Source organism: Leptopilina heterotoma, unplaced genomic scaffold, assembly GCF_015476425.1.
Source record: "Leptopilina heterotoma isolate Lh14 unplaced genomic scaffold, ASM1547642v1 Lhet_197, whole genome shotgun sequence".
In the NCBI taxonomy this organism is placed as follows: Eukaryota; Metazoa; Arthropoda; class Insecta; order Hymenoptera; family Figitidae; genus Leptopilina; species Leptopilina heterotoma.
The window spans coordinates 149,600-176,499 of record NW_025110913.1 but is presented as its reverse complement, the minus strand read 5'-3'; the positions used below and the strand labels follow the sequence as shown (position 1 = coordinate 176,499).

The following is a 26,900-nucleotide window of genomic DNA, read 5'->3' as shown; positions in this document are numbered from 1 at the left end:
GGAAAGTTTTTGAAAATAATTAAAATTTTGCCAAGAATTTTATTATTTGAAAATAATTGAATTTCTGAGAAGAATTTTACTACTTTTGAAAATAATTGAATTTCTGCAATCATTTATAATTGCTTCAAAATTGAATTTGTTTTAGTGTTTTTAACTAAAATTCTTATATAAATCCATTATTTTTAATAATCAAGTATATTTAAAATTTTAAGTAATTTCAGAAGAGTTTTAGTTTTAAAAATTATTTTTAAATCTAAGTTTTTTTATATTTGTAATTAAATTCATTTAAAATTGAAATTTTACAAACTTTTAAATCAAAATCTTTTGAAGTTCATCTACTTTTGAAAATTGTAAACGCAATTCTTTTAAAATTGAATTTTAGAATTATTATTAAAATTTTTTAAGAAATCCATCATTTTCAAAAAAAAAAAAAAATGTTTAAATAAATTTCTTTAAAGAGATTAAATAGATTTTTATAAGTTATCCAAAAATTCTTTCATCATATTTTTTTAAAATTCAATTATTAACAATATTTTCAATTTCATATATAATTTTTTGAAAAATCTGATTTTTTATAATTATTATTAAAATTTTTAAGAAATCAATCATTAGAATTTTGAATTAAAATTCTTAAAAAAAATTGATTAGATTTTAAAATTGTTTAAAAATTCGATTGTCATAATTTTTTTAAATTCAATTATCTTCAAGAAAAGTTAATTAAAATTTTTTAAAAATGTACTATTAAAATTTTTGGAGAACTCCTCTATATTAATATTTATAATTAAAATTATTCAAAGACTTGATTATTTTTATACTGATTTCCAAAAATTATTTTAAAAAATTCTATTATTTTTTAAAAAAATTTTTTACTCAATTATTTGGAAATTTTCCAATTCTATATATAATTAAAAAATCTATTGCTTCAAAAATTATTTTTAACGTCTTGAATGTCCGAAACATTTGAAAAACTAAAAAAATCGAATCTCCAATTCGTAGAATATCGGTTTCTATTAAAATTTTTCCTAATTTCCGAAAAATGACGCATGGGAAATTTTTATATAAAAAAAAGGATGCAGTAGCCTATTACACGTCGAGGTAACCAGGTTGAACCTTGTAAATCACTTTCCCGCGACTCACTATTAGTGAAAAAAAAAAGGAAAAAAAAACTTAATTCGCTCGGGTGTGTATAGCGTTAATTAGAAGTCTAATACGTGCTTCATGCCATAGAAAAAAAAACACACTCCTCTATTTAGAGGATGGCCCACATTTTTTAATGAGTTCATTCATACGCAATAAAAATATCTACAAAATACCGTTAAATGAAATTAATATACTCTCTTAAGGAAGTCCTTCTAAATAGACACCCCTCCTAAAAGAGAATTTATATTCCAAAACTCCCAATAAAACTAAAATAGAAAAAATTAAAATAACAATAAATTCTAAATATTAACGTACAAACATATTTTGTTCCTTTAAATTGATAATAACTTTTCTAGGAATGAATATTATTAAAATTTTTATCCCCTTTTTTTCTTGTACGGAAGTGTACCATATTTTTGTGTATTAAAATAATAATACTTTTTCATCATGTGAATCATATATACATATATATGCAGTGTAAAATTCTTTGAAGCGAAAAAAAATAGTGAAAGAATAATCAACAATTTATATTATAAGTATGTTCATAAAGAAAATATAAATTCTCCCCTCTAATCTTTATATACTAAATCGCATACCGTGGCCTTCAAAAGAAAATCATTTTCAGAGATTAAAATACCGTTAAAATGCATTGAAATATGCAGATATTATGTATAAATATTGCTTTTTATAATTAAGCGTAACACGGTAAGTGTTGTTGAAAAGGCATTCCATGAAATTAGTTTTCATTTAACGTCAGACACACACACACACAATGCTTTATAACATATATTAAATTAATGTTTAATAATTATTTTAAATTGCAACATGGTCATTTTTTAATATACATATCCATCTTCTTACTGAGGATTGTTCTCGAAAATTATTTTCAATTTTTCCATTTTCTTTACTGCTTCGCTTTTAGAGTCAAAATTATGTATAATAACAAACATTTTAAAATAAAGATAAATAAATGTAAGTTAATAAAGAAAATGAGTAAATAAAAATAAGTAAATAAAAAATAAAAATAGTAAATAAAAAATAAGTAAATAAAAATAAAAATAGTAAATAAAAAATAAGTAAATAAAAATAAGTAAGAATAAATAACGATAAATAAAATAATGTAATAACTGGAAGATGCGTTAAAAAACAATTTTAGTGCGGAATTTTCTTATATATTTAAATTCTATTACAAATTATATTCGATAAGTTATCTACTTTTTGAATGGAAGTACCTATAATAAAATTATGAATAAATGTGCAAATTTGCAGCGATGCTTATAAGTTTACGTCATTAACCACACCGGACGAATCAAAATAATTAACTGTGCATAGAATAATTTTCTCTTATTATGTGCCTTGATGAAGACACATCTTCTTTATATCCCAAGTTCAAGCGAAAAAAGAAAATCTCAAAATTTCTCAATGAAAAAGAAAATGATATGCATTTTTTAAAAACAGTATTTTTTATCAATATTTTTTTAACACTATTTTTCTAAATCTCAATCAGCTAAAACTTGTCTACTAATTTAAATTAGTTTTAAAAATTTCCACTATTTCGCAGCAATTATCCGAACCCTAAAACTTTAGTGGAGAAAATTTAAAAATACGAAATAATGTTGTCAAATTTTATTATTTAATAGTTTCTTTTGTTTTTCAAAATAAAATTTTACAACTTGAGTTCGTATTTTTAATTCTTAATTACTAATTTTTTTTACTAATTAAGAACTAATTGTTTTTACTTAGAAGCATTAGAAGTTGTTCGTAATTTTTATACGAGAAGGATGAATTTTTACAAAAATCAAATAACTTTTTGTTGAATTAAATAAATTTTTTTTTAATAGAAGAAACCTTAATTTTCAATCGAAGAAACGAGTCAAAACGCAAATAATTTCTTTGAATAAATGAAAACTTTTTTCTGGATCTAATTAATTAAAATCCACTTATTATTTTTACTTCTAAAAATTAGATGTTCTTATTCATTTTAGTCAGCGAATGAATGTTTTTAATTCTCTGGAGAGACCTGAGAAAAATTAATCCCTTTTTTCAGGGAAAAAAGATTCGTTTAATATTATTTTCAAAATTGCGAATTTTCCACAAATAAATAAACTGAAAATTATTTCATTTCATTGAGAAAATTAAGGAGAATATAAAGTAGGCTACATCGCTTATAAATATTTGTAAAGAAATTTTGCACAACGAATATATATTTTCCTTGATACTTAATTATATTTTACTTATGATATAATATTATTGTATATATTTCAATAAATATTTACTTACGAAATAAACTCGAGAGGAAAAATATTGTTTAACTCACCTGAAAGAAAAAGAAAATACTTCATATTAGAATTATTTTAATAAAAATAAAAACTGAAAACAAAAAGTAATTTCTATAAATGAATTCTATTAAATTACTTTTGTTTTAAAATTTCCTCAATTTTACCATAATATTTGAATTAAATTTCAGTAAAAATTAGTAAAATTTACCACCATGTTTTATATCAAGAAAATGATTTAACTCTTATGTAAAATTGTTTTTATAGTAATTTTTAAAGAGGAAATCAATGGTCAGAAAATAAAATTGTTCATAAAATATTTTGAACCTTTTGGGATTTTCATTTTTCTGAAAAATTGATAGATTTTAAAATCTATCCGTAATTTTGTAGAAAATATTATGTTTTTGTATTCAGAAAAAAATTGTCGAAAGAAAAAAATGATTTTTAATATTTTTTGAAGCACTTTTTTGAAAAAAAATATTGTTTTTAATTTTTTTATGTTGTAATTCACGTAATTAATTTTCTAACTAATTTCAAATCATAATTTTTATAAATAAAAAGTATAAATAATACAAAAAATCGATGATAAAATTAAGTTTTGAAATTATTTAGAAAAATAAACAAGTGAATCGGCATCTTTTTCTGAATACAGAAACATATTTTCTACAAAAAATGGTCAGAATATTTTCTGCCCGATTTTATTTTCTGACCATTTATTTCCTTTGTAAAAATGTAAATGTTAATAAACTTTTTAAGGCGTTTTTCGAAACATTCGATTAAAATTGTATTAAAAATAATTGAAATTTTGCGATGAGTTTTATTATTTTTGAACATAATTAAATTTCGGCGAAGGATTTTATTAATTTAAAAACTTAAAATGTTATATTAATAATATAAATGACAATTTTGATCTTCTGCTAGTCGGCAGCTGTGTGGTTACTTTTTTTTAAAAGCGCTTAAAAAAACAAAAAATTTTCTATCGTCCAGGATGTTGTTCAGCAACATCCCAGCAACAATCTAGGTTGTTAGGTTGTTAGCAGTTTTAGATGCTTTAGAGGATTTTATTAATTTAAAAGCATAAAAAAGGGGAAAGGAAAAAAAAAACCAAATTATGTAAATAAGGGAATTATTACCTTTATTTACCTAATTCACTGTGTTTCCTTACAGAAGTAAAAAAAAGAAAAGTTTTTCAGAAAAGAAAGTGCAGTGCGTTTATAGCATGAAAGTGTGGATTCAACCCCGAGAATGTTTAAAGAGTCAAAGGAATGATATTATATTGAGGATTCATGACTCAAGTGGAAGAAGCACATTATGAATATACATGCATGTATAATGTATAGGAAGGAAGGAAGGAGTAAAAGTTAAAGGGGTGGGGAAATGTTCGCGAATGTGGCTGACGAATGTAGAGTAGAATTTCATTAGTTGAGTATATGGCTGAGTAACGGAGTGATGGTAGAGTAGAGTGGATCGTGTTAAAATTGTGTACCTGTATTGTACGTACACGTGGTACGAAAACTTCAGTCGCATGCTGACCATCCGACGCTTCGGATGCGCTTTCTAAATCACATCGTCAAGGGACACAATTCATTTCCAATATGATCGTATCAATCACCTGACAATTTCCAATTTTCATCTCATTCAAAAAATTCTCATTAAAAAATTTTTCCAAAAAAAAATATAACTATTAGAGAATATTAAAAAAACAAGTAGAATAAAAAACGTTTTCGGAAAAATTAAAAACAATTTAAAAAATTAAAAACAAAAAAAATTAAAAAAATTTTTTTTAAATGCAAAAAAAATTACAATTAAAAAAGAGAAAAAAACAATTAAACAATGAGAAGTAAAATCTATTAATAATTTCAATCAGTCTACTTATTTTACACTTCCAAAATTTTTGTCTGAAGTGACAAAAAAAATAAGTTTCCCCAAAAACAAAAAGGAAGAAAATCGAGACAATTCAAGTGAACGGAAGTCGGAACAATACGGAGGGGATAACCGAGAAAATCAGTGCAAGAAGAAACGAAAGGTGGAAAAATTGCCAGAAAGTAAGGAACAATGTTGAGGGAAGAAAAATTCCTCTACAAGGAAGCAAATCCAATTAATGACAAGCAGCTGAGAGGGAAAACATTTTCCTCGACACGAAAGTGAGAGAGAATAAAAAATTTCGAGTTACAAGGTGGAAAAATATTGCAAAAAGTGGAAGAAGATATAAAAAGGGAGGAAGAAGAGGAAAATAGAGGAAGAAAATAAAAAAGAGGAAAATAGAAAAAGAAAAGTAAAATAGAGAAAAAAAGAGAAAGAAAGTAAAGACGAAGAAAATATAAAACAACAAAATACCAAGAAGAGAAAGAAAAGGAAAAGAAAGACGAGAAAAATTAAGACGAAGAAAATATAAAGCCAAGAAAATACAGAGCAAAGAAAATACAAAGCAGAGAAAATAATAAACAGAAAATACAAAATAGAGAAAATATAAAGCAGAAAAAATAAAGAGCAAAGAAAATAAAAAAGGAGAAAATACAAAGTAGAGAAAATAAAGAGCAAAGAAAATAAAAAAAAAACAGAGAAAATACAAAAAGAAAGAAAATTATAGCCACAAATTATTCAAAGTATTAAGACATAGAATACAAATTGCAAAAAAGCAAAACCAACCTCAAAAAAATGTCATTCTATAAAAGAAAGTAATTTTCTGCAATTAGAATTAGCAAAACTAGAAAAAGAAGCAGCAAAAAAAGTTACTTAATGGCATGAAGTTGCAAAGGATACGGAGAAGGTATATAATTTTTCTCAGGAAGTTATGAGACGTATGTGAGTTTTTTTTCCTTCCTTTTTTTCATCATAATCATCATTATGCAGCGATGACACCAAACATGAAACGAGAGACAAAAAACGAATTGCGATGGGACAATAAACCCAGAATGATAGTGCGTGTTACACGAAACATAAACAATTATCAAAAGTAAATAATCAAGGGGGACTTGGAAATTTTTTCTTCCTCTTTTTCTTCTATAAAACAATATTGATGGAAAATAATCTTCTTGTTCATCGTGTCTGTGGGACGTTATTATCTATTAAAGATCGGGATTCAACTTGTTGAACAATATTTGTTGTTTGTCGTGTTATTTTCTTTTATGGGACGCGATTTAATCGTTACAAGAAAATCAGTTTGGTGGTTTGGTGAACGTTAGGAAAACAAAAACTAAATTAGCGGAAAAATGATTGTTAAAAATAATGGTCTTTGGATGAGGCAGAGGCGACTTGGTATACCGAAAAGGTTTGTTGTGTTTTAAATTATAAATTATAATTAGAAATTAGAAAATAATTTTAATTAACTGTAGAATAATTTCAACCCCCAGAAAAAGGTGTATTTTACTCAGAGCCAACTATACTTTTTACTGGTTTCAATAAAGGTTTTATTTAAACCAAAAAATATTTAAATAAATAAATAAAAATAATGTAGTTGGTTCTGAGACAAATGTATTTTTATTTAAAAAGAGGAAAAGATTTACTTGACTCAAATAAACAATAATTTTTATTTATTTGCCAATTTAATATTTTCGTTTTAAATGCAGAAATTATTGGTTCAAATTGTACAATTTGATTTGATTTAATTTCTTTGCCACAAATAAAAATTCTTTGATTCAAGCAAACATTTATTTGACAAGTATTATTATTATTATTTACTAGACAATTTAATTTGCTTTGAAATTATGCTCTAAATTAGCCAAAGCATATTAAATATTTACTAAAATCTAAAAAAATTATCGCATTTTTTTCTAAAACAATGATAATCCCTCAATTTATAGGAAGTTAGTAATTTAATAGTAAAATTTTCCCTGAACAATTATTTTTAAAAATATGATAAAATCCCAGAATTTACAAAATGTTATAAATTTCAAAAAATTCTCGAAAACGATTTTCTATTGCTAACGGTGATGATCTTTAAATTTTTAATAACAATTAGCTTTAAACAGTTAATTTTATAAAGTAAAATTATTATTTTTTATAATGTTTTCCTGAACAGTACTGAAAATTTACAGTATTAAATAATTCAAATAATTTCCAAAAACGACTAGCAATCGTAAAGAATATTAAGCAGTAAAAATAAAAACACACTAATTTCATAGTAAAATCATTATTATGCAATAATTTTTTCCTGAACTCTTATAAAATTTTTGAAATACAGAAAATTTCGGCAAATTTACAAAGAGTTAAAAATGTGAAAATGTGCCTAAAACGATTTCTTATCGTTGACGATTAAAATAATTGAATCTGTAATAATAACAAACTACTAAATTCATAATAAAATTTTTATCTGCAATTTTTCCCGAACCGATGCGCAAATTTACAATAATGTTAAAATTTTTACTAATTCCCAAAAACGACTGAATCATTAAATGATTAATAATAAGAAGCCACTAATTTTATATAGTGAAACCGTTCTCATGTAATATTTTTTACTGAACAATTCAAAAAAATTTACAAAGACTTAAAAACGTCTAATATTTTTTTTTGTAAACGATTACTTATCGTTATTCGATAATCAAATTACAATCTGATAAAAATAGAAAATCATTAAATCTGTAATAATATAAAGCTACTGCTTTCATAACGAAATTGTTGTTTGCAAATTTTTCCCGAACAGTTCTGTAAATTTACAATATGTTAAATTTTTTATTAATTTCCGAAAACGATTGTCTATATCGTTAACAATAATAAAAGTGTTAAAGACTTAATTTCACAATAAAATTATTATCATGCAATAATTTTTTCCTGAACAATTTATCAAATTTAAAAAAATAATCTAAAATGTAAAATATTTTCCGAAAATGATTTCTCATCGATATTTGAATCGAAATCAAAGAAAAATAAAAAATCATTCAATCTGTAATAATATAAAGCTACTACTTTCGTAATGAAATTTTTATCTTGTTTCCCAAACAGTTTCACTTTACAAAGATTAAAAAATGTCAAATATATTCCAAAAACAATTGCCTATCGTTAATGTCGATAATTTCTTTAAATCTGCAATAATAAAAAGCAACTAAACAATAAAGAGTATTAAACAAGTATTAAAATTTTTAACCAATTTCCGAAAACAATTTCTTATCCTCAACATTATATTCACACTAAAACTTTTCCTTTCGACAATTCCCCATTACCACTGCAATAAATATTCACCCAAGAAGATTTTCTCGTATAATTACCAATAAAATCGATACCAATAAACAACATTACTATGAAATTACTATCGAGAGTTTGTTTTATTTGAAAAAGAGGAATAGGGACTAGGAATAGGAATTGCAAAAAAAGGATGATTATTAGTAAATGGAACAAGGTGTTGAGATGATATAGTGTTATGAGTCAGGGAAAATACATAGTTGATTACAATTCAAGATTTACGATTAGGGTGCTCGTTAATTCGAGCGATAGTTATGTATATGATGGTTATATACACATAGCGAATGAAAGTGGTTAGGGAAAAATTTTACCATAAAACAAACCGCAAACAGATATAGAAGTTTTTGAATTTTTATATTATAATATAAAAGAGGCGCGCAAACTAGGATATATGTGTGGTGGCTGGCAAAACGCCTACAACTATACAGAAAAACCCCTTCAAGACTAAATCCTACATATGTATAGCAAGTTTTATCCCTCGGCTTGTATCACTCAAAGCAATAATCAAGGTGCAGTGGTACTTTGACTTCCATTACTAGAATCACCACATGTCGTAAACACTTCAACGAGCTTCCACCGCTCGGTACTTCTTCCTGTATTCCATATAAGTGTCCCCCCATCCCCCCTCTCTCTCTATCTAAGAACGTCCTTCCTATACATCTTTCAGATGCCGCGGGTCCATCTGTTTTTACTTGTTCATCCGCTTCATCTCTTATTATGTATTTTTCTTTTTCTAAAAAAACACATATAATAAGAGATCAGTGACATTGAATACATTCTTGCTCTCTTGATTATATCTCTCACACATCTCGTTAGAAAACAATGAAAATGTTCGAAAGTACATAAAGGAGCCAGAGAATTTCTCCTATATGTTTGAAACACATTGTTTACACTTTTGTCACAAGAGATAATTATTCGTTTAAAAAAATTTTCTTCTACTTAAAATGTGTATCACAAAAAAAATGTTAGTATCAAGATTTCCGTTTAATGAAATTCTCAATCGACTTTTAATTAAAAATCAAAGACACACCTTCTATGTGTATATATTCTCAATATGGAAATGAGTTGGTGAATTAAAGATGAGGACCTATTATGTCCCAGGGAATGAAAGCGGATCTTAACAATGATAATTCTCTTGGCAAAATACGTATAGTTTCGCGAGTATTATTATAGGAAAGTGAAAAATCTATTTCACGGTCAGTACTTCTTTTTCTATTTTCAAACAAGGCTTTATGAATAGTTTTTAGAGACATAATCTCTCGCACGATCTCTAACAATGCATGCAATCGTTTTAGAGAATGTGACCTGTTGCTTATAAAGACTCTCTACTATGCTTGGGACATGTAGCAGAAGAGAAAAAGGCAAAAGGAAAAAAGGGAAAAAGAAAAAAGTGAAAAAGGGGAAAATAGAAGAAAGGAAAAAAAGAAAAAGGAAAAAATATAAGAAAGGAAAAAGAGAAAAAGAGAAAAAGGGAAAAGAGAGAAAAAGTGAAAGAGAAAAGGAGCAAAAGAGAAAAAATAAGGAAGAAAAAAAAGAGAAGACGAGAGAAAGAGAAAAGAAGCAAACGAGAAGAAGAGAAAAAGAGAAAGGGAACAAACAAGAAGAAGATAAAAACAGAAGAAGAAAAAATATGTACGAGCAAAAGAGAAAGGGAACAAACGAGAAGAAAAGAAAAACAAAAAGGGAAAAAAAGAGAAGAAGAGAAAATATGTATACGAGCAAAAAAGAAGTGAAAAAGAACGAAGAAGAGAGATAGAGAAGAGAAAAATACAAATAGGGACCAAAAGAAAAAAAAAGAGAACAATAGAGAAAGAAAAAGGAAGCAAAATAGAAGAAGAGGAAAGGAATATAGGAGAAGAGAGAAAGAAAAAAAGCAATAGCAGAAAGGAGCAAAAGAAAATAAGAGAAAAGGAGCAAAAAAAAGAAGAGAGAAAAAAGAAGCAAAAAGAGAAAAGGAGCAAAAAGGAGAGAAAGAGGACAGAAATAAAACAAAGAAAAAATGAAGAACAGAAGAAGAGAAAAAGAAAAATGGAACAAAAGAGAAGAAGAGAAAAAAACAAAAGAAGACAAGGAGATAAAAAGTGGAAACGGGAAGAAGAGAAAAGAGTAAAATTTGAAATATAGAAAAAAAGGAAAATAGAAAAAGAAAAAAAATGTTAAACGAGCAAAATATAAGAGAGAAAGAGAAATGGAGCAAAAGGGAACAAGAGAAAAATTGAAGATGAGAAAAAGAGAAAAGAAACAAAAAAGAAGAAAGAAAGAGAAAAAACAGAAGAAGAGAAAGAAAAAAGTAAGTAGCAGAGAAAGAGAACAAAAGAGAAAAAAAGAATAAGAAAAACAAATGAAACGAGAATGGGAAAAGATGTAAAGAGAAAAACAGGAAAATAAATAAACAATTAAAAAGAAGAATATTAGTAAACGAAAATTAGGGAACAATAGAAGATAAGAAGAGAAAAACAAAACAAGAGGAGAAGAGAAAGAAAAAATAGTAAATGAATAGAAGAAAAAAGAGCCAAGAGAAGTAGAGAGAATGCGAAAAGCATAAGAGAGAAAAGGAAAGAAACAAAGGAGAAAAACAGAAAAAGGTAAGAATAGAGAAAAGAGAAGTTAAAAATTAAAAAGGGAAACAGTAGAAAAGAAAGGGAGAAAAATATAAAAAAAGAGAAAGTGACAAGCAAAAGAAGAAAAAATAAAAATTGTCAAAAGAGAAGAAAAAACAGAAAAAGAAAAAAAGAAGCAAAAGAGAAGAGAACAAGAGAGATTAAAAAAAGGAAAAAGAAACAAAAAATAAGAAAAAAGGAGCAAGAAGAAGAGAAAAAGGGAAATGGGAAAAAGAGAAGAAGAGAAAAATATTAAAGAAGCAAAACTGCAAAAGAGAAGAAGAGAGAAAAGAAGAGAAAAATAGAAAAAGTGAAGAAGAGACACAAAAAAATAAAATAAGAGGATAATAGAGAAAGAAAAAAGGTAAGAAATAGACACAGAGATAAGATGACAAACAGAAAAAATATAAGAAGAAGAATAAAAATATAAGAAGAAGTAATAAAAAAAAAGAAGAGTAATGGGGCAAAAAGAAGAGCAAAAAACAGAAAATACAAAGAGATAAAACGTGGAAACGAGAAAAGGAGAAAGATGTGAAAGAAAAATTTATTTAAAGAAAATTACAAAAAGAGTAAAACAGAAGATGAGTAAAAGTTAAAACGAGCAAAATATAAGAGAGAAAAGAAAATGGACAAAAAAGAAGAATAGAGAATGAGAAAATTAAAAAAACGAGAATAAGAGAAAGGGAAAAAGGCTCAAGAAAAGAAGAGAATAATAGAAATAAAGGAGAATAGATGTAGAGAAAAGATATAATAAAGAAGGGAAAAACCAAAGAAGAGAAAAACCGAAAAGGAGAAAAAGAAAAGAAAGGAAAAGAAAGAAAGAGAAAAGAACAAGAGAAAGACAAAAATCTGAAGAGTAGAAGAGAAAATGAGCAAATAGAAGAAGAAAGAAGGAGCAAAAGAGAAGAAGAGAGAATGGAAAAAAAACAAAAGGAAAGGAGAGAAAAACTGAAGAAGAGAAAAAACAGAAAAAAGGAAAAAAAGAAGAATAGAAAAACTCTAGTAGAAAAAAGCAAAAAGAGCAAGAATAGTGAAAGAGAAAAAGTGAAAAAAAGAAGGAGAAAACAGAAGAATAGAAAAACCAAAGAAGTTGAAAACCGAAAAGGAGAAGAATATAGAAAGAGAAAAGGAGTAAAAATGAAGGAAGAACCAAAGAAGAAAAAAGGAGCAAAAGATAAGAAGAGAGAAAGAGAAAATCAAAAGCAGAGAACAAGAGAGAAAGAAAAAACACAGTTTTTCTGCAAATATCAAATTGAGCCGAAAAACGAATCAAAAGTGTTGCGAAGCAACATTTCGATTCATTTTTCGTCTCAATTTGCTATCCTTAGAAAAACTGCAAAGATGCAAAAAAGGGAAAAGAGAAAAATCAAAAAAAGAAAAGAAGACGAATGGAGCAAATGAAAAGATAAACAGAAAAAGGTACAAAAGTGAAGAGCAAGAGAGAGACAGAGAGAGGGAAACAAGAAGAGAGAAAGAGAAAAGGAGCAAAAGAGAAGAAAACAAAAAGATAAAAACTGAAAAAGAGAGATAATATCACAGGACAATAGAATATCTGCGAATCGAACATGCGACAAACTTCCGGTCTCCCATACGATAGTTTACAATCCACCCCGCATGACCATACGCGATTCCTTTCGTAAGATTCCTCGCGCAAGAAAATGCATTCGCGAGGTCAAAAATGATGTATTCATTATAATGAGAAACGAACCATAAATAACAAGATTTTTATCTACAACTACATTTCTTATACAACAAAAAAATAAAATAAAAAAAAAACAAAACCAATCTGATTAATTAACAAGCATATATAATATAGTAATTCGCGAAAATTATTATTAGCTTCCCATTTCCCATCAGGTGGGCCCAATAGTGATAAATTAAATCTAAATTGGCAATTTTCCACTGCTAATTACTTTTACGTTATAGTTAAACAATCAGAGAATGAAAAACTACCTTCACGATAAATGAATGATTACACATGTCAATCATTTTTCAAACAGAATTAATATGTTGATGTTGATATTTTTTTCCGGTAATAAATTGATTGATCGGTGAAAATTGTTGTTAAATTCTAAACTTCTACAAGCTTTAAATCTTTTATCATTTATTAAAATTTATAATCGCTGCACTAGAAAAATTTTCCGCTGTTCCAAAAGTGAAATTTTCTTTCCATGTGTTATTATAACAATATATTTGTTTAAGCAACAAAAAATTTTGTAATAATAATCGAAATTTGTTAGTTCTTCATTAACAATTCTGTTTCTCTGATAAAAAAAATAATTAAATTTTAATTGTTGCTATTAAAATTATTATATTGTTATTATTATTTGTACTATTATTATTATTATTATTATTACCATTATAATTACACTGAAAAAAATTTATTTGATTCAAATAACCAATTAATTGTCTATTATCAAATAAATATTTACTTGAATCAAATAATTTTTAGTTAAATCAATCAAATTTGAATCAATAATTATTTGTACAATTTTGGTATTAGAAGCAAATACAATTTAATTGATTAAAATAAAAATTGTTTGGTTCAAGTAAATATTTATTAGATAATAGTTAAGTAATCGGCTATTCGAATCAAATAAATTTTTTTTCAGTGTATTATTATTATTATTATTATTATTATTATTATTATTATTATTATTATTATTATTATTATTATTATTATTATTGTTATTATTATTATTACACAATAATAATATTACTAATGTTATTAACACTTTTATAAAGTTAAAAATTTTCAAAGCATTATTGCAATTGTTGTTATTGTCCTTAAACCCAAATCTAATTGAAAATTATGGATTGCAATCTTGACCGTATTTCAACTGTTCAGGTGCAAATTTAATTGAAACTATAATTGCGTTTATTACTTTGGTGAAAAATTGAGTTTTCAAGATAAGGATATGATTAAAATAAACTGCGAAATGATATAGTGGATTTCACGTTCTAATTGGAATGTGTAATAAATAATAAGATGAATCGTATAAATGATGAATGGAAAAAATTTTATGATTCATTTTTATAATGTATGTTGAATTCGAAAATTAATAATTTTAATTATAAATTCTACGCACTTAATAAACAACTAAAGTGCAAACAAATATTTAAATGAAGCAAATAATTTTTATTGAAATCAAATAAATTTTACTCCAACTTAAATTAAATTAAATTATTTATAGTATTTTCAGTATATTTGAAGCAAATACTATTTAATTGATTTACAAAAAAATTATTTGATGCACACGAATAAATTAATTAAAGATTAAAATCAATATTGTTTCATTGTTTTTTCCAACACAAAAAAGTAACATTTCTATTATTTGTTACTTTAAAGGGTTTATTTTCAATGAATTTACTTTAAATAAATTACTTTCAAAATATGAATTTTTTCGAATTTTTTTTACAAAAGTTTACTTAAAAAATTTATTTTTAAAGTAATTTCCATGTAAAAAATCATTTTGAGAAAAATTACTCTTAATAAAAAATAGTTAATAATTAAAATGGTGGTTTAACCTCTCCACTTGAGAACGTCAAGGTCGCCACTAGGTGGCAAGGAATCTCATTTTATAAACTGAAAGCCATCTAGCGGTGACCTTGACGTTCTCAGGTGGAGAGTAGCATCTCCATATTGAATCTCCAGTTATTCGTAATTCTACAATTATTTATAATCAAATTTAGCGAGTTTGTCAATTAATATAAAAGGATTTCAATTTTTATAATTTTCCTTATCGATATTTTTATCGTTTTCAATTTTTTAATTGAATTAATTTTAAATGTAATTAATTTTTCCAGTAAATAACTTGATTTCTTAAAATTTCGGTTTAATAATTCGGTTCAATGCAAATATTATTTCGCAAAATGGATTAAAATCAACAGAATTTGAATTCCTGTAGACATTTAGGAAAAAAACTCGAATAATCCATAAACCACCGGAATAATAAAATATTTATCTTTCGTTCGAAAATTTTTGTGAAAGATATATCAATTACATAAAAGAAAGTATTGTAACTTAAATGTTTATAGAGCAACCTCATTTTCAGTGTATAAAACTTTTTCACAGCAATAGTCACGCATTGTGTAGCAATTAATCTCGCTTTTCTTTCCACATCAAATGAATTACAGCAGAATCCTTTTATTCACTATGATGGTTTTGTGCGCCAATGTTTTTTTCCTTCCATCTTCCTCTTAATATATCGCAATGATTCATCTAAAATACCGTTCAATAGATATGAAATCTTTTTATAAGCTTGTCCTTATTTCATCCCTGAATGCTATCGCGCTTTGATATTCATGAAACGAATTTAACATCACACTGTATATAGTGTACAATTTACATTTACACGCAGGAATCAGAATTTGCTATTTATAATAAATTTTTACACACCCATAGAGATTTCGAGTGAGAAAACTTATCAAATAATCGCAAATTTCAATCACTTCACGAGAAATAAATTTTCAATTTATAAATTTTCGAAAAATGATAATATTCTTTCTTGATAGGTATTTATGATTTATATATTCATTATTTACTTGTTTATTTATTTATTACTATTTTATTGCTTATTTATTCATTCATTTTTTGTTTTATTTTTTCTATTATTTATTTGTTATAGAACAAAAAATGGTACAGAAAAATATAGAACAATAATTTGCAATGCAAAAATTAGCAATTTGAAAATCTGCAATTTCAAACAGTTATTTAAAAATTTACAATTTAAAAATTTACGATTTAAAAATGACCAATTAAAAAATAAACAATTGTAAAAATTCGCAAATCTCGCAAATAGAAAGAATATTCAAAATTTTCTGCCTGAAAAAATATTTCAAGTTAAAAGAACAATATGTTTTCGCGCACAATGATGAAAATTATTGAAACAAAAAACCATAAAAATTTAAATCATATGGACTAAATTGTTTGTGTTTTTTTTCTCTATCTTTCGTCTAATTTTGATGTGTCGTTTGTTGCTTAAGTCATTATTTTATGAATCAGGGCATGCCAAGATAATAAACATATTCCTCAACGATGACCCATTTAATTTCTTCTTTAACTACAACCACTTCGACTTCTAATTATATTGTACTGATTAGATGCGGAGGCAGAGAAAAATGAAAACTTATTATATGCCTTTCATCTCTCAGTACGTAATCCCTTCATACTTCTTACATGATCTGAAACTTTCGTTCTTCAACATTTAATGGTCTAATTAGCACTAAAAGAATATTTGCCTTTGAATATATGCCTACATACAACTCGGAGGAGTGTTTACAATATAACTTATTATAAATTATTATAAATTTATCCACTCTATATGCATTTTGTAATAATGAAATTAAACAATACTTAATTACAAACTGTAATCTATTTGCAAGATTTATTACTAACAATTTACTCCACTATTTATTTTGTTTAACTATCAGAGTCATTATTTATTGGGAAATTAAGTTTAAAATAAGTAATTACTTAATATTTAATAATTATTACAACAGGCTTCGCACTCGCTAATTTATAAAATTAATTAATTTAAATTTATTATTTCTGTGAATTTAACTATCTTCAAAAAATTTTAATTCCATTTTTTCAAAAAACTCAGTTTTCAGAATTTCTAAATTAAATTATCCGAAACTTCAATAATTTTTAATAATAAATATTTAAATACTGTCATTTTTTACAGTAATTTAAGTAATTTACCCTCCTCCTTTTTTCATTCAACCAAAAAAATTCCTCCAATTAAATTTTAATCATAACAGGTAAAGGTATAGTCAATATAGAAAAAAATTTCAATCTCCACCAATCCTACAATAAACAATTAAATAACTTTCTACAAAATAATACAGAATCAGGTTTTGATTCAAGATCCATTAAAATTATTTCTTTGTGTGTTAAAGAATTCAATCTTCTCTCTCCGATCGTCTGACAAAATCATGTCAGTATCCCACTTTTAATACATTCCACGTATTCTTATTTTCTTCAAGTGCACGATAAAACGGTAAAAAAAAATCATTCAATCGTCGGTGTAATCGTTATTTTTTTTCGTAAATTGCCTTTGTATATTGACCCAATTTGTAAGAGAGAAATTAATTTCAAATTTTTTTTTCCCAAAAAAAAAAGGAAGAGAAGAAAAAAAAAGAAATTGAATGTAAAAAGTTAATACGCGTATATGCTGAGGGACAGGAATCATGAGCGCGTGTCCGTGGAGTAGTTACATAAGTTACTCTTTAGAAAATTAGGGTTGCTCTGAATAGCATGGAAAGAAGACAGTATCATTTAGAAAACAGTAAGGTTCATATCCTTTTGTAATGCCAACGACACAAAGTAAAAGAAACGGTATATTTCACATGCGGAATAACGTGTGTATTATACCGTAACACGCACAGGCGACAGACCTCGTATATATATGTAATTCGCGTGGATATACATATATATGTGATACTCTTTTGGTGTATTATATACAGATATATAATGGGAAAGAATAATCGTGAAACCCCATGCGTACCGAGCATTCTGTGAACCCACAATATGTACTCCGCGTATCGGTATTCCATGTTCTTGGAGATATCGTCTTTAAAAGCGACATTCAATTTAAATATTTATGTTGACCCGCACACCGACAAACAATTTATGCGGACAATCCTTTAACACTTTTGGAATTGTTCTCTGAAATTAATTATTCATGATTTGATTGAGATTACCGAGGGGGTGATGATCTTCTTAGTCTACATCTGGTTCATGTGCTCAGAAGTTGGAGCAACTGATAACACTTGAAACTAACATGAATTTAGAATACCACACTGTGAATTTTTCTTTTAGTAACTATTTAGAAAATTAGATACAGATTATAGTTTATATTAATAATATTATTAATACTAATAAATATCATTAATCATGGTTGCCACAGAGACTGGAAATCCTGGAAAAGGTATGGAATTTAGAAAAAGGTATGGAAAACCTGGAAATAGTATAGAATTTAAATAAATTTCTGGAAATTTGCCTGTTTTTAAAGATTTTTGAGAAAATTTTGTTCTAGTAATAGTTTAGAACCAGTAAAAAATTTGTTGACTAAAAATTGTTAGTAAACAGAAGATTAAAATCGCTCAAAAAATAATTTTTCATCTTCTGCTGATTATCGGCTGTGGTTACTTTTTATGAATTGTGAATTAAATTAATTTTGATGCACCAGATATTAATTGAAATTTTTCTAGTAATAGTTTAGAACCAGTAAAAAATTTGTTGACTAAAAATTGTTAGTAAACAGAAGATTAAAATCGCTTAAAAAATAATTTTTCATCTTCTGCTGATTATCGGCTGTGGTTACTTTTTATGAATTGTGAATTAAATTAATTTTAATGGCTCAAATAATTATTAGAATTGTTCTAGTAATAGTTCAGGACCAGAAAAAAATTGTATATCTAACAATTGCTAGTAAATATCATTAAACATACAGAAAATGATTAATAATACTACTACTGCTTAAAAATATCATTTAGAGAACTATCATTGCTTGCATATACCATTAATAGTAATATTTAATTAATACTAATAATTCTAAATACCATCAAAAAAGCAGAAAATGCATAATAATTCTGCTAAAAATACCATTTAAGTTGATACCAATGTTTGTAAATACCATATCATAAGCATAATGTAATCAACGATGTTAATAATGCTGAAAAATATTATTTAAGGGGTATCACCACTCTATAGTCAGAAAAAGTTGCTACTACTGAGTATAAAAGAAGCAGAAAACGATTAATAATGCTTTTACTTCTAAAAAAACCATTTAAATAAGTATTATTGCTTGGAAATATCATTAAAAAAAGCTACCAAACTTGTAAATACTATCGAAGAAGCTTGCAATGTGCAACAATGTTTCTAAAGCTGAGGAAAACAATTTCACTTGATACCACTCATTACAAAAACCATTAAAGAACTTACCACTGTTTGAAAATGCTACTAATGATGATAATAATCTTTGGAAATATTCTGAAAGAAGCTACTAATGCTTTAAGATACAATTAAAGATACAAAGAAATACCATTAGTTGAATCTACATTTCTTGAAACTACAATTCCTGCACAGTAGCCGATAATTGATTACAATTTCTAATTAAAAGTAGTCAACTTTTACTATTTTCAAAATGAATTTTGCTCCGCTCGATGTAATTTTCAGAAAAATGTACTTTGATCCAAGCAACTTTTACACCAAAATTAGTAAAAATTGCTAAAAAGTTGTTACTTTATTCGTTTTTTTCGTGTAGTATAGTGCAAAATAGGATTAAAAAAATAGAATCTAAAACTACAATGTGGAAATAGGATGTAAAAATACAAAATCAGAATGTATATAGGCCATAAGAAATGAGATCAAAAAAAATTCCACTCCTTAAGCACATGTTAATCGAAAAGTATGTTTTTCTATTACCTTAACAATATTGATGCTTATCAATTAATAACTCCACGATTGTTTTTTTAAAGGACCAGTGAGCTTGTGGCATTAGTGGCCTTGTCAACAACTTTATTTCTCTTTCTACACACAAGAGATCTTCATTCTCGACTTCGAGAAATGGAAGTACGTCTTCAGCCGGGAGAAGATGATTCACTATCAGCCAATCAAGTCTCAGCTGGTGAGTGTTTACTTTTCATTTTAATAATAATAATAGTAATAATAATTTTAATTAATTTAATTACATCAGTTATGAATTTACATAAAAACGACCACTCATTCTTACTGAAAGTAAAATCACGAGAATATTACCAATCATCAGAGGATTTGACTTCGCATATATATAAAGATATAATTGCAATATTACATTTGTATAAAATTGATTTCAAATCGTCTCCTTATGCTTTCACTTATAGTTTCAATATTCTTTTTTTTAAGCGGATAATCACCACAATACTTCCTTAATTGATCATTATCCCTATTATAATTGCAAAATGACAATAAATATCAATGACTGTCTGTACTTTGTTAGAAGACAATTAGAAAGCAACAGATGCATTGTAATTTTATAAATTGGGTAATAGGTACATTTTCATTATTATCAATTTTGTAAGTGATGAATATAATCTGAATCCTAAACTACTTTGTCTCTATTTATTTCCTAAACATACAGTTTTTGTTTCTACAAAAACTGTATGTTTAGGAAATAAAAAAAGACAAAATAGTTTCAGTTATAATTGCTAATAACGAATAACAAAAACTGTACGGAAAGTTCAATGAAAGAAAAAATGTGCAAAAAGTTCAATGAAACAACATTAAGGAACGGAGAAAAGGCTAACGACCTGATAAATAATTGAGACATCTTATATATCTAAACCGGTTTTAAATTGGAAGGTTTCTGGCTCGAAGTGTCAAAATTTGACAAGTCAATCCTCGAGGGAATATCGTGATTACGAAATAAATTTTATATTCTCTCTGACAAGTGACGTAAATACAGCATCTTTTGAATATGGTTCACGATTAAAGGTTCAAAGTGATGAAGAGGGTTCAGGGTTGAAACAGGTCAAGGTGCGAGACTCGGTAAACCTTATGCACGATCGTAAAGCGCGCGCGCGATTTTCAGAATTATGCGTTACAACCGAGCACGATTGCTTTCTCCTAAAAACCTATTCCTTCAAGCAAACGTCAAAGAAAATAATTCAAGGACGCTGCCTTTTAACACTCTTCTTTAATACACTCTTTTCTTTATTTTTGCATTAAAATTTTTCTCTTTCTTTTTGCTAAAAAGTAAATTTTGACATTACGTTTAGTAATCTATAAACTAAACATTACGTTTAATGACTTTTAGTTTCAATAGAGGATTGAATATTTGTAAATACTTTGTATTTAATTCCCTTTAATTTTATACTCCTCAAAAACAAAACAAATTCAAGTCATTAGAAATTTTCCTATCCGAAACTTTCATCAGGAAACACGTGCGTGCAAAAAAGAGACTCTAATAAATTATTTAGAACTTATCTCGAGAAAATGTGGTAAAAAGAAAAAATCATCACAAGTATGAAAAATCATTTAATTGCGTGGGATGAACATAGCAAAAAAAAAAAAAAATACTCACAACAAATATACATTACAACGCCTATGAAAAGAAGATAATATTATAAATGTAAAAATTTGTAATCATCAGAATTAAAGTTTCTTGGCATGAATTCAAGAAATCTGAGGAGAAAGATATTTGCAAACGTGCACAAAATAAGAAACGGGTCATCGTGTTGATTTATCTGTTTCTCATTTTGGAAGCAAAACTACTTGACTAGTTGTCATAAAAAAAAGGAAGAATTATGCAAAAGTACATGCTCTTATCGTGCCAGGGGCATAGTAAATAGCATCATCTGAAGAAACGTGTAAAGAATGTGTAGAGCATCTCGAGAATCCGTAACGGTATAAATGCCATAGCCTCATTTGCGTAAAATCACGGGCGTCGCCAATTAACAACTTGGCTTTCAACAGCTTTCTGCAGCCTTTTATTATTTTTTTGAGCGCAATTTCGTTTTATTAATCCAACAACACTGACCTACTATTGTACGTATCGAGAGTATATTAATTCGATACAATTGCTAACATAAAACATAAATGGAGAACAAGTATATTATCGTGTATAATAATTAATGTATAAATAATACCAGATAATATTAATAATAATACTAGGAAAAAAAATATTTATCTCGAATAACTACAAAATTAATTATATTAGCGAAATTAGTTTTTTCAAATTATTAGCTTTTTCAGTTAAGACTTTGGCTATGGAAACTTATCGCTGTACCAGGTGAAGCTTTTTTGGGACAAGATTAATTCTTAACCTTCTGTTAATACACTAGATCATTTTTGATTCAGATTAAAAATTGATTCAATGAATTCAAGATTTAATTTATTCATGTTTTCGAATTAAAGTTTTTTGATTACAGAAATCACAGTAATTTTTGTTCATGGAATATTAGCTAAAAAGGGGGATTTTAACTTTAAAAAGCAGATTCATTTGAAGAAAAGCGGATTTTTCAAATTAAATAAAAAAAAAAAATTGTACTATAATCTATTCAGTCAGGAATTATGAAAAAAAAAATTTTAATATAAATTACTACATCGCTTATAAATGTATGAAAAGTAATTTTGCAAAACCAATATCCAGATTTAATCAATTTAATTATCAATTTCATAAAAATCATTATTTTTCGTTAAATAAACGAATCAGAATTTTCAGATTATTCCTGACACTGATTATTTGATACTTAATTATATTTTACTTATAAATATAAAATTGTATATATTTCAATAAATATTTACTTACAAAATAAACTCGACGGGAAATATGTTATTTAACTCACCTGCAACAAAAAGAAAGGAAAATACTTTATATTAGAATTATTATTAACAAAATAATAATTTCTTTTAAATAAGTCCATTTGTATTAAAATTCCATGAATTTTACTATCGGTAGATAATTTGAAAATTCTTATTTCTAGAGTAACATTCTCTATTTTTGAAGAAAATTTCTTTATAAAAATTGAAAAAATTTACTTTAGAAATAATAAAATTTATTCAGCTAATAATAATAATAAATAAAATTTTGCAACCAAAAGTGCTTCTTTAACTTAAAAAAATACAAATCTCATTAAAAAATAAGTAAATAAATCATAAAAATAGTAAAAAAAATAAATCATATAAAAATTTTTTTGCAACTAAAAATGGTTTTTTAATTTAAAAATTAATAATAAAATTTTCATACAAAAAAATACAAACCTCATTAAAAAGTAAATAAATAAATCAAAAAAATAGTACAAAAATAAATCATATAAAAATTTTTTTGCATCTAAAAATGGTTCTTTAATTTAAAAATTAATAATAAAATTTTCATACAAAAAAAAAATCAAAATAATTTATTCAAAGCAGCCTCAAAAATTTGATTTTCTATTTCCTGGTTTTCAGACATAATTTTGACTTTTTTCCTGACCTCTATAGAAAAATTCAGGGGAATTCAATTATGAAAAAAAGATTTCAATAAAATTCTTTTTAAATTATTTAAATTATTTTTTTCAACTATTTTTAATAGAATTTTAGAAAATTTCAATTATTTCAAAAATTATCAATTATATTTGATTATAAAAATTCAATTCTCTTTAAAACATAGAATTGAAATATTTCAAGGACGTAATTTTTCAGAACTTTAAATAAAAGCTTTTGAAAACTTTAATTTTTTAACAACATTTTAAATTTTAGTTTTTTAAAATTAATAATAATTAACAATTTTAATTGTAATTCTTTCGAAATTTAATGATGTTAGATGCAATTTAAACTCTTTCATTCTGTTTTTTAAACTATATAAAGATATGAATACAATATTTACTAATTATTAAATTAAAATTCTTTGTAAATTCGATTTTTTTAAAAAATAATTAAATTTTTTGCCAAATTTAATTATTTTTAGTTCGATTTCACAAAATTTCAATTAATTTGATAATTTATTATTAAAAATTTAAGTATCTTTAAAAAATACAATTAAAATTTTTCAGAAATTAATTTTTTTTAGAATTCTTAATGAAAGTATTTAAAACTTCAATAATATTTTAAAGAAGTATTTATTTTTTATTCTTTCACTTCAGTTGAAATTTTCCAAAATTTAAGTTCAAAACCTTAGAAAATTTACTTATTTCTGAAAATTCCTACTGATTTTAAATTTAATCTTTTCTAACTTGATCATAAGTAATAACTTTAAAAAAATTATTCTCAACTTTAATTATTATTTACAGAGCTTAATATCTAAAATTTTCAAGTTAAGTACAATCAACAACATTACGAAGGTTATTCCAGAATTTAATCATTTTCAGAAATAAGAAATAAAGTAAAAAAAAATTCAAGGATTATTCAAAAATATTTTTGAACACAAAAACTAGAAGTTTTGTATAGTAATTCTAGAAGTTTGTCATTTTTTCCAGTTCTTTTAATTTTTATTTTTTAATTTTAATTTTCCTGATTTCCCTACAAAATTTAATTGTCCCTGATGACGTTTCTCTGATTTTTCTTGTTCTGCGTGGCAATTCTGCTAAAGAAATTTTTCTCCTCCAAAGCACTAATAAAATTATTAAATAAAAATTCCCCCTTTTTTTATTAATAAAAAACAAACCTTCCGAGAAATTTTCAATCATCAGAAACTATCTTTCAGCAAAAGGTGGACGATTGTAAAATATCTAAGATCAATTACAGGGATTCGCTTACAAAATGAGTTCCGCAAGAATATTAGGTGTAATTACACGCCATTGAGGAATAGAATTTACGAAAGTTCCTTTTTGAATTCTGCACATAATTACAACTTATGAAAAATCATTTTCAGATTCCAATGAGAGTTGTTGGCAAAAATTTGGCTCAAGGAAACAAGTATTTAATATTTTTTTATGCAAGAATTATTCGACACTGAAAAAAAACTGTTCATTTAATTATTTAATTTAATTAGTTCAATTAATTCATTTCGTTTTTTGTCTCAATTTGATATCTTTAGAAAAATATTGTTCGCCAAAAATTTGAATTTTGAGCGAAAAAGAATTAAGAAATTAGAGAATTTTTTTTTTTTTTTGAATTAATAGAATTATATCTTTTCGAACAAAATTTTTTGATGGAGAACCGAAAGCTTCGAGAAAGAAATGTTTAGTTTAGCCATAAAAATGATGAAGAGGAAAGTTTACAAATTTCCAACAAAAAAAACAGCAATCAATAACTGTCATGTGTAAACTTGTAATGTTCCATAATGTTCTCACCCGTCAGTTTATTATTGATCGGTTTTCGCATAGATAGATTATTATAAATATGCAAAAAAGGAGAAATTCGATTTTCAGGCAGAAGGGAAGAGAGAAGAGTAACCTAGAGAGACTGTATATCTTGGTGAATCTCAAAGTCGTTGGTTACGCCCTTTGTGCTATAGGAACTATATAATATGCGCAGGAATATGTATTCAGTAATAGCAGGCCTCAGATCTTGTTGGTCCAGTTTGGAAAATTCAACCGACAGGCAATTTCTCCGCAAACCTCTAATCAACTATAGTATGGAAATTATCCAATCAAGAATCATTTCTCTTTTTTTTTTATTATTATTATATTATTATTTAATAGATAATTCCGCCAAGGGTGGAATCATTTACATCCCAATATTTATCTTTACATCTGTATTTAAATTACGATACAAGATAATTAACCGCACTTATGTTACCTCCCAGTTATGTAATTACTGTATAAGTAAATATTTTGTTCGGGGACAAAAAAAATTCGACCTGAAGAATTCGATAAGTGAAAAAGTTATTTACTTCCTCCTTCTCCTTTTTGCGCAACATCATCATTAATTTATTAATTAAAAGTAAAATTCAATTTGATAGACTAAAAAATAAATTTTAAAATCAGAGTTGCCACAAAAATTTAATGTTACTTTTCGCTGACTTTTCCCTAATTTTCAGTCAAAATTTAAACTTTTTGCCTGACCCTATAAAGAATATTCTAATTCACTCTAAAAATTATTAGATAAACAAAAAAATGGTCTCAATAAATTTCTTTATCCTTAATAATAAAATTATTCAAAAACATCCATAGATTTATTTAAAAATTAAATATTTAATTATTTATCCACAGGAATTAAGATATTAAAAAATTTTAAACTCAAACCTTTTGGAATTCTATAACTTACAAGAATATTTCTAGTTATTTTGTTACTATTATTATTATTTGTTATTAATATTCCTTTAATATTTTTATCATTTTCAATTACATTCAATTATTATTTTCTAGAATTTTTAACTAAAATTCTTCTTTAAATCGATTATTTTTCATAATTTTCCAAAAAGTTCTTTGACAATTTTCAAGTCTATATATTTACAAAATTCAATTTTACGCAATTTCAATTATTTGTAAATTCTTCAATTAAATATACACTAGAAAATAAAAACTTGAAATAATATTAAAAAAATTTAAACTTTTTCAAAAATATTAATTTTAAAATTAAATTATTTCTTAAAATTCACGCTACATTGCTTTTAATATTCAATTGTTATCTAAAATTTTAACTGAAATTAATTTTTAAATCAATTTTTATTAGAAAATTCTACGAGAATTCAATTATTTAAATACAAAAATAAATAATTTATTAAATAATTAAATGTTTCTTAAAATTCAATTCCCATAAGAAATTTTATCAACAAATTTTTAAATAATTGAATTCTTTTGACGAATTTTAATAAAATTTTTAAGAATAATTACATTCTTCGAGAAATTGGATTAAAATTGTATTAAAAATAATTGAAATTCTGCAATAAGTTTTATTATTTATGAAAATAATTGAATTATTGCAAAGAAATTTATAAAAAAGTTTCAAACAATTGATTTTTTTCGAAAAAATTTATGCAAATTCTATTTTTAATAATTGAATTCCTATCAAATTTTCATTATTTTAGAAAATAATTGAATATTCATGTAGAACTTTGTCAACAATTTTAAAATAATTGAAATTTTGACGAGGATTTTATCTAAACTTTTTTTAAATAATTAAATTCATACGAAGAATTTTATTGAAAATTTTTAAAATAATTGAATTCTTGCAACGGAATTTATTAAAATTTTGAAAAAATAATTAAATTTTTACGAAGAACTGTATTAATATTTTTTTAATAATTGAATTTTGGCAAATAATTTTATAAAAATCATTTTAAGCAATTAATTTTTTCGA

The 26,900-nt window shown here is 25.3% G+C and overlaps 1 protein-coding gene across 1 annotated transcript in view; it reads left to right on the top strand.

The window, feature by feature from the left end:
• The first annotated feature begins 5,896 nt into the window (after positions 1-5,896).
• LOC122501000 (heparan sulfate 2-O-sulfotransferase pipe) overlaps positions 5,897-26,900 on the top strand; it is a 71,908-nt gene continuing 50,904 nt past the window's right edge. Inside the window, exons 1-2 of the mRNA XM_043610201.1 lie at positions 5,897-6,687; positions 19,679-19,827. Of these exons, the coding sequence (XP_043466136.1) occupies positions 6,629-6,687; positions 19,679-19,827 (208 nt within the window). The 5' untranslated portion in view covers positions 5,897-6,628. The remainder of the gene's footprint in view (positions 6,688-19,678; positions 19,828-26,900) is intronic.